At 33.8% G+C, this 9,583-nt stretch overlaps 2 protein-coding genes across 3 annotated transcripts; both read left to right on the top strand.

The window, feature by feature from the left end:
- LOC107604755 (zinc finger protein VAR3, chloroplastic) lies at positions 449 to 4,259 on the top strand. 2 transcript variants are annotated; one of them, XM_016306419.2, is made up of 6 exons: positions 449 to 940; positions 1,036 to 1,153; positions 1,905 to 2,185; positions 2,306 to 2,404; positions 2,482 to 2,993; positions 3,117 to 4,259. In XM_016306419.2, the coding sequence occupies exons 1-6, from the start codon at positions 498 to 500 to the stop codon at positions 4,055 to 4,057; spliced, it is 2,394 nt and encodes a 797-aa protein (XP_016161905.1). In that variant the 5' UTR covers positions 449 to 497; the 3' UTR covers positions 4,058 to 4,259. The 2 variants fall into 2 exon arrangements, with proteins under 2 accessions (XP_016161905.1, XP_016161904.1); XM_016306418.2 differs by having other exon boundaries at positions 2,482 to 4,259.
- On the top strand, positions 5,926 to 9,412 carry LOC107648341 (probable lysophospholipase BODYGUARD 4). The gene is made up of 4 exons (XM_021104724.1): positions 5,926 to 6,675; positions 6,797 to 7,146; positions 7,947 to 8,143; positions 8,958 to 9,412. The coding sequence occupies exons 1-4, from the start codon at positions 6,249 to 6,251 to the stop codon at positions 9,274 to 9,276; spliced, it is 1,293 nt and encodes a 430-aa protein (XP_020960383.1). The 5' UTR covers positions 5,926 to 6,248; the 3' UTR covers positions 9,277 to 9,412.

The following is a 9,583-nucleotide window of genomic DNA, read 5'->3' as shown; positions in this document are numbered from 1 at the left end:
AATAAGACTGGACACGCTGACACGTGATGGTATTTAGGTGTGTCCAAGTGTGTCCGGAAAATTTTTTTTTATTTTTTATTAAGATACGATTGGACACATCGGACAAATGTCGGTGAGTGTCGTATTCGAAATATGTCTGACACGCAAACACTGCAACTCAGCAAAGTGTCTGTGCTTCATAGAATAAATCAATTATTTTTTGCATATTTTTTTAATTACTAGAGTAAAAATGACCCAAAAAAAGCGTGGAAATAAATTTAAAATAGAAAAAAAAGATTCTCTCTCTTCTTTTTAACCATTTTCGCTTGCAGTGATTGAGAAAATGTGAAAAAAAAATTGATTTATTTTTGTTAGCAATACTCAAANAAAAAATTTATTTAAAAAAAAAGCCAATGAAATTAGTGGGACTAAAAAAAATTGAGCTCAGTTGTGCAGTGACTGACTTATTTATTTGCACTTGGGGTGAAGAAAAGTAAGGATACACACTCGCAAAAGACATGGTTGGGGCCGCCCCACGGTTCCTCTCTCTCCTCACCACAGCTCCCTCCCCTCTCCTCCGCCACCGCCGCCACCTCCTCCTCCTCTCCGCAAACTTCCGCCGCCTCTCCACTCCCTTTTCAACTTTCGCACCCTCTCCTCTCAAACTCAAACCGTCCCAGCACCATCACCATCCACAACCACAACAGCAGCACCAGCAGCAGCAACGCTTTCAAACCGTAGCAGCTTTCTCTCCTTCTTCTTCCGACACCTTTCCTTCCTCAGTCTCACACCCATGGCCCGAGTGGTCCCGCTTCCTCTCCCACCTCACCTCCGCCGGGTACCTCCACCGCCCGCCCCCTGACCTCGGAACCTTCGCGCCGCCCCCTGAGTTGTCGCGCCAATTCGTTGCGGAGGCTGCCGCTTGCTACGCCTTCGCCGCTGATAGACCCAACCTCTTGCGGTTCGTTTTTTCTTCCGTTCCCAATCCAATTATCTGCTCCGATTATTGACAAGTGTTGAATTGAATTGAATGGCTGTATGCTTGCATTTATGTAGGTTGCTTTCGAAGAGAGACGTCGGGGTTGTGGTTGAAAATGGTAACCCCTTTCTGTTCCGAGATGCAAAGGAATCCATCGCAAAGATGAAAGCTTTCGTGTCAACCAATGATGCCGACGTAAGTGCCCAGTTATTATTATTATTATTATTATTGTCATTGTTTCTTTTCTTGAATGGATAGGGATATCGAAGTTGACTAGTTTGTGACATTGCAATAGTTATATATTAATCCATTATTCTCAATGTTGGGTTAATTAGATACTCTTGTTGCTTTAGCAACCTAATATATGCTTACCTTTCTCTTGTTAAGTTCCCACTTCTTCATAGGAAAAATTGACAATTTTATTTTCTGGGTTTTTGGGTGGGGGTGGGTGCTTTTTCATTTCATGCCTTGAGATTATTTCATAAGTTTGTCTAGAAAAACCAAAAAGTTTCATGCTAAATTTGTTTTCCTTCTTGAATGGATGATAAGATGTGCTTTGTCCTAAATGCTGCTGCATTCTAGTTTTCTTTGGGATATAATAGTCATGCTTAACCAGTTAATCACTCTCAACACCTCTTTCGAACTAATATTGGTGTGTATAACCAGAAACCAGAAAGCAATCGAAAGAAGTTTGCTTTTGAGTGGTTGGAAGTTGACATATAAGGATTGCTCAAGTACATTTCTCTTTTGGTGTTCTAACTCCTAAGAAAAGTGAAAAAATGGAGATTTCCCAAAATCCTAAACTTCTGTTCTTGATAGTTGCATCTTTTCCATTTCATTCCGATATTCGAAAATATGTGATGTGAGAACAGTTAATTCACATTGTCATGTGTGTTAAAGCAGTTAGCAGCCATTGATCTAGTTGCACATGTTATGCCCTTTATAGGTATTGGACACTGACAGAGCAACAACAGTTGATCTAATGAAGTTTATGCTTAGTTATGCAAGTAACCCATTGGTTACATCTGAAAGCAATAATCTATCTAACAGAGATATTGTTGAATCATCTGTGAGAAATCTGTTTGGTGAACTTTACAAGCTGAGTTACAGTGCACCTGGGCCCAACTCTTCCGGTTCGGTGCAAAATCAAATATCTAGTGGATATGGACAGACAATGCCTCCTGGTCGAAACATTGAAATGAAAAGGGGTGATTGGATTTGCCCAAGGTAGGCAGGACATTATCGTTTATCTTTTCACTTTGAATTACAATTGGTTAATTTTGTTTCTTCAAGTATTGTGAAGAGTATTCTGATAAATCAGTGCACTCCCTTTCAAATATTGAGCAGGTGTAATTTCATGAATTTCGCAAGAAATGTTAAATGCCGCGAGTGTGAGGAAGCAAGGCCAAAAAGACAATTGACAGGAGGAGAATGGGAATGTCCTCAGTATGTGTACCCGTCTATTTTTTGTTCCCCTCTAATTTTGATGTACACAACCAATTGATGAAATTTTGTTTTTCAAGGTGCGATTTCTATAATTATGGGAGGAATATGACTTGCTTAAGGTGTGATTGCAAGCGACCGGGACAGATATCTTTGGGTCCTGCCAATACCCTGTCAAATATGGGGTATGGAAATGGAGACAATACTAATACTTCAGAGATTGATAGTAGACTAGCTGCTAATGAAGAGAAAGCACGGCGTTGGTTTAGTAAGGTTTCTCAACTAGACAGCAGTGCGGATATTGACAGCTTGATTGGGGATGAAGATTTTCCCGAGATAATGCCATTAAGGAAAGGAGTAAATAGATTTGTTGTGAGCACAAGGAAAACTCCGTTGGAGAGGAGATTGGCTGACGCTCGATACAGGAGAAACTTGGACAATAATGGCATTCCCAGGGTTGAGGATTTTAAAGCTGAGGAATCAACCAGGATAAATGATCCTCCATTTTCTTCAGATCTGGCTGCCCAAAAAATTGAGAACATGACAACAGAAAAGAGCGAAACTGATGCTCAGTATGCAGGTACTAGTTCAGGTAACAATTCACAACTTTCTAATAATTCTACAAACCAAAATGGCATCATAGATAAGGAGAAAGATCAAGCTGAAAAATCTGAGCGGTGGTTTAGAAAGGTTGCTGAGTTGCATGATATTTCAGATTCATCAAGCAGGGTATCTGATGAGGACTTCCCTGAAGTAATGCCTATGCGCACAGGAGAAAACCGATTTGTTGTTAGCAAGAAAAAGGATCGATCTTTGACTTCACCTGCGTACAAGAGACGATTGGCCATGGAACAATCTGGCAACAATACCAACTTTGTCCCCTTTGTTCCCTTCCCTCCAGATTACTTTGCCAAAAAGGACAAGCAACCGGAAAATGGAGTAGATTCAGTGGATATTTCTTCGACTGCTGAATCATCTTCAATATCTGAAGCGGCAGAGAATCTTCCAAAGATGCCAGATGATGCTAGAGCTAGAGCTGAGTTACGAGGCGCAAACTATTCCCCAGGTATGACCAATGCTGAAACAATGTCTGGGGTTCCAGAGATCTTCCATAATGCTACATTTGGCCGGGAAAGAAAAGAAAATGTCAGAGAGATTAGAAGACAAGATGAAAACATGAAGAACTGTAGTCCAGAACCTTCCAGACAGCACTCGACTAAAAATGATATTGGTTCCATTTCTGGGGCATTAACTAGTGGAAATTCCAGTTTCAATCAAGAGAATTCCGGGAACAAGAACAGCAATCAAGAGCCAAATTTGACAGGCAGTTTGGAAAACCAGAATAACAGAACACAGTGGACAGGAAAGAGTTTGGAGGGGTCAGCTGTCAAGGAACCAGATCCTTTGGACATGTCAGAGGAGGCAAAGGCAGAGAGGTGGTTCCGTCGTGTCGCACAGATCAAGGATATCTCTGAGCTCAGTCAGATTCCAGATGAAGATTTTCCTTCGATAATGCCTATGCGTAAAGGCGTGAATAGATTTGTTGTGAGCAAGAGGAAAACGCCGTTGGAAAGGAGATCGACATCTCAGCAGTACCGAAGAAACCTTCCTGTTGTGAGTTCAGATCCTCTTAAAAAGGAAAATGAAGGTAGCTGAAGGGCACTAGTTAGTTTTCCAGTTGTTTTTATTTTATTTTTTGAATGAGATTAAAATTTTACCGGCAAATATTTGTATCCCATTTATTCGCGAGTGCAGAAAGAAATATAATGATGTTTTAACCTTATCAGTAACTATTACTTTGTATTGTTGTAAGAAATTTTTGATGAAGTATCTATGCATGGGTTTGAGTTACTTACCATCTTAGCCTGTCAAATTTCAGAACAGTAAAACCAATATTTTGAGGCTGTTTTACTATATGGAATGTAGAAATAGGATTGAAATTGGAGTTTATAAAATGGTTTGTTCCCATATAAATTTCTCTTATCTTTCTAGAATTTTTTCTATTCTTAGTTATTTGTCTATTTTTATTTGATCCACCTTCTTAAATAAATATTCTGTCAGACTTTTTTCTACATATTTAAACAACTTAACACGATATTTTACATTTCGGGTATGTTTGGGCACTATTATTTTGTTAAAAAAAGATCTTTTTTCAATAAAAAAATATCTTTTTTTATTTTTTAACGTGTTTGGCAAATTTCTAGTAGTAAAAATAAAAGCACTAGTAAAATAAAAAAAAAATCTTTTTTGAGAAGCTGTAATTTACATTTTTTTTTAAAAGATCTTTTTTTCTTAAAAAAAGATGTTTTTCATGTAATAAATGAACAAAAAAATATTTTTATACTGTTATACTTAAACATAATTGATAGATAAAAATACATTTTTACATGAGATATTCAAACATAAAATTATTTTTACTTCTCTATAAGATCTTTTAAAAAAAATAACTAAAAAAAAGATTTTTTTTTAAAAGCCCACCCAAACAAATCCTTCTACTGTTTTAGCATAGATTAACTTATTTACCCTTGCAAGTTGCAACGTCACGAAGATTTGATATATTAGTTTTCGAGAGCATAATGTAAACTTCCTCCTATATCCATATTTGGGACCGAGTATATAGCAAAGACAAAGTTGTAAAAATAAATAAAATAATAACAAAAAAATCGGAGATACTTATGTATAGAATTTTGTCAATGAAGCATGGACACTTCATTAAATTATTGTATTTGTGAATTGGACATATTTTAAATACTACATTTATTGACACTCGTCTGATATGTGTATTTAATGTATTTAACAGTGTCTTAATAAAAAATAAAAAATTATTTTTCGGACATGCTTTGACACATTTATATACCATCACGTGTCCAATCTTATTTTTAAATGTATTAATGACATAAATTTAGAGATAGTATATATTATTATTTATTAAAATAAAAAAATTTTAAATATTTTATATAATTAAAATAAGACATTAAAAATAATTAAAAAATTAATTTATATTTTAATATTAATAAAATATCAAGTGTCTCGTATCGTATCATGTCCCGTATCCATATCCATGTTAGTGTTCGTGCATCATAGAATTTTGCTAATGAGATGACAATGAAACAGATGCACAATAATAATAAGGTTTAATTATTATGTCGATCCTTATAGTTTTACTTAATTTTTAATTAGGTCCCTATATTTTTTTTTCTTTTCGATTGAGTCACTAATACCATATCAGATTTTGTAATTAAGTTTCTGCTATGACAAAAATGCTAGCATTGACGGTTAAACAAAATAAATATGCCTAACAATTGACTTAATATTTTGTATAGTTTAACAGAATATTTCGTTAATTTCAATATTTTTGTTACGGTAGAAATTTAGTTACAAAATCTAATATGGTATAAGGACTTAATTGAAAAGAAAAAAAAAAAAAAACAACAACAACACTGGTGAAATTTTACAGGTCAAAGACATGATAGGGGACCGTGAATGTGGCTAAATATTCTTGAAGACGTGGCCAAACCTCTATCACGATTTTATATATTCTAGCAAGCACCAAATGTGAACTATTAGTCCAATCTCCAGAAGATGCCAGCCACTTTCTCAAGCACTCCACTCTGTCTATATACTCTATTCTTAGCCTAATATGAAAGATTTATTAAATTTTACATTTTCTTATGACATAAGTGATCGAAGTAAATTATAGCTGTTAAAATTTCTTTGTCAAGTAGTGTAACTAGTTCTCCCTCAGAAACAGAATCAGGTGACATTTTTCATAAGGACTTGTTGCTGATTGTATCAATAGAAAAGAAAGATAAGGATATGGTTTTAGGCTTCTAGCTTTGGCATCACCATGTCTTTACAAAAATGGTTGAGCAATGCTGCTCGGATTCTCAACTCAATCATATGTTTTGTTGTGTTCCTCGTCTTCGATCTTCTTGACGCCATTTTCTGCGTTATCTTTAGATTCCTTGATGAGTACATTGAAGGGGAGGCTTCCCCTTGTTGCTGCGGCAAAGGCCGGAAAGAAAAGAATGTGAAGGAAGATGAAGATTATGGCTTGTCAGAGAGCCTAAACGAGAGGAGGAACATTTTTAGAGAAATGACGAGGTTCTTGAAAATTAGGTGTAAAAGGGAAGATTCCCATGAAGAATGTGAGAAAATTGGTGGAAGGTTAATGAAAAAAAGCTGGTCTGATTGTGGATGTGAGTCTTGCCTTTCATGGATGAATGATGATGGTGACTATAGGCTTCATTTTGTTGTGAAGGAACCTTTAAATGGTATCATATTCCTACTAATGAATCTTTGCGGTTCCATTTGTTACATTCATTCATAGACACAAATTGTATGATGGAAGCCGAGAGAGAGTAATGATTTTATGATTCTATGACTTTTTGACAGATGGTGAGAATTGCAGGGGAAGAAGGCCTTCAGAGAATGTGATATTCTTGCATGGATTTATCTGTTCTTGCTCATTCTGGACAGAGACAGTGTTTCCATGTTTTTCTGAGAAAGTGAATCAAGATTACAGATTGATTGCCATAGACCTTTTGGGATTTGGAAAGAGTCCAAAGCCAAGGGATTGCATGTACACATTGAAGGAACATGTGGAAATGATTGAGAAATCAGTGATTCAGCCATTGAAGTTAGACACTTTCCATTTGGTTGCACATTCCATGGGATGCATAATTGCATTGGCAATTGCTGCAAAGTACCCCACTTGTGTAAAATCAATCACTCTTGTTGCACCTGTAAGTGCCTTACACCCAAACAAGATACTAATCTTGAAAAATATTAAACAAATACACCTTAATTTGTGTATTAGTATCATGTCAATGTCATATTTTAGAAAACGCAAGTGTGTTAACAATAGTATATGCTTTTTACAAATAGAAAAGGTGTTTGTGTAATATACTAATATTAAAGGCTCATAACTGATTAGTACTTTTTTTCCTTTTTTAGTTGTGTAAATTACCTTGATTTTTTCTTCTTTTAGACAATATTACATAAAAGAGATTTTTTGGTGCCTATAATTTTTTTTCTTAAATTGCCTAAAAGTAGAGATAAAAAATGGTGGGATTCATCATTTTATTTTTTAATTCTATGTATAAAATTTAGGCACCATACAAGACACCATTACATAAATACTCCTTAATTTATCATATTTTACAAAATACAAAAATATCTAGTTAGCATATTTTAATAAAAAAGAGATGTGACTCTAATATATGCTACATGCACAAAAAATTAGTCACCAAAATAATCATCTATATATAATACATTTTAAAATACAAAATACATATTGAAAATAAATTAAACAATATATATTTATGGATTGATTTTTAGTGTAGACATACCATTTTTTATCTTCTAATATAATAATAAAACAAAAAAATTGAGGTCAATGTCATTTAAGCATATTTATTTATAATTAATGTCATTGCATTATCTAGTTATAATAAGAGTTACATACTTTTACTGTTATGACTTATTGCCTAGTAAAGTATTCTTACTTTTCTCCATTATTCTCCTTATGGTTCTCTGGTGACAGCCATACTCTCCTTCTGAAGGCAACGATGCTTGTTTAAACGCGCTGGCAAATATGGCTGGGAAGAAATTGTGGCCTCCATTAGCATTTGGTTCTTCGTTTATGTCATGGTATGAGCACTTGGGTAGATGCATTTGCTTTCTCTACTGCAGAAACCACAGGATATGGGAGTCCATTCTCAAATTCATTACTCTCAAGAGGTACCAAACGTTTCTTTCCATTATTATCTATACCAACCACGTTTCGTAAACAAAAAATTAACCACCATATCAACCTCCTCTCTATAGAATACATATTAAAAATGAATTAAACACAACGTATGTTTATACACAACTACATAATAATTAATTTAGTGGTTGATTTTTTGTGTGCACATCATAATATTTTTGTATTTATACCTCTATATAAAGTGAATAAGAATAATTTGATTTGAATTTTTTGTTTATATATATTTGTGTTTATTGACAAGATATTAGTAAATTATAACGTAATTTTATTGATTTTCTACAAAATAGATGACACTATTCATATTTTATACATTATATACTAATCTCATTTTATATTTAAGAATTTTTTAGGATAATATTTCTAAACCTCAAATAAAAAACTTTTTGGTTTTGAAGACAAAGATAAAGACACAAAATATTTCTATGTTAGAAACACATTTTTTATACTTCTTAAATCTGAAGACAGAAAATATTTATTTGTATCTTTTATCTTTATAATTTTTTATCTGAAAACAGAATATATAAAAACACAACTTAAATAATAGGACATTCAACATTCATGTATTTCATAAAATATGACATAAGCATAACATTTGACCTTTTCATTATCTTTAGGAACGTCAATGTATATCACCTAACCTTATTTGGAATACCACCTAACCTTAGGTGAATCATTGTAATTTACTCTAAATTAAAATGTATAGAAGACATTACATATTTCTAGTCTCTATTGCTTGCTAATTATCAACAATGATGATAACTAAGCATGTGTTTTTTCTGTTCTCAGGGAGCTTCATTTCTTGATCAAAGACTTGCCTAGGCACACTCATCACTCAGCTTGGAGTTCCATGCACAATGTGATATGTGGTGGGGCGAAATTTATGGACACTTATCTCAGAATATCGACCGAAGCTGGGGTTATTATTAATATAATACAAGGTAACAAGGATGAGGTTGTACCAATGGAATGCTGCATTAACTTAAAGAAGAAGGCTCTAAATGCTGAAATTAACATTATTCCAAATGCAAACCACAAGACAGTACTTTTTGGCAGAGAGAAGGAATTTGCAAATAGTCTAGAGCATACATGGGCATCTTCATCTTGATATATGTATTTAGGTGATTTTATTGGATTTTTTCAAATAACATACATAGAATTGGAAAATAACTTAAATTATCTCTATTGATTTGTAAATCGTATTTTATATGAAACGTATCAAGCTAAATCTTAAAAAAAATATCAAGTAAACTATAATTTTACTTGTCAAAAAAATTAATTCATGAAGAAAGCAAACTAGTTTTGTACTTGTCAAAAAAAATATTTGTGTGACAAACATATCGAATCATTAAATTTATTTGTGGATAAATTTTTTCTTATTCTGAATTTTTATAGATAAAAATAATATTAAAAAA

This window comes from Arachis ipaensis, chromosome B06 (genome assembly GCF_000816755.2).
Source record: "Arachis ipaensis cultivar K30076 chromosome B06, Araip1.1, whole genome shotgun sequence".
NCBI lineage: Eukaryota > Viridiplantae > Streptophyta > Magnoliopsida > Fabales > Fabaceae > Arachis > Arachis ipaensis.
The sequence above is the reverse complement of the archived record's forward strand: the minus strand, read 5'-3'. Positions and strand labels throughout refer to the sequence as shown.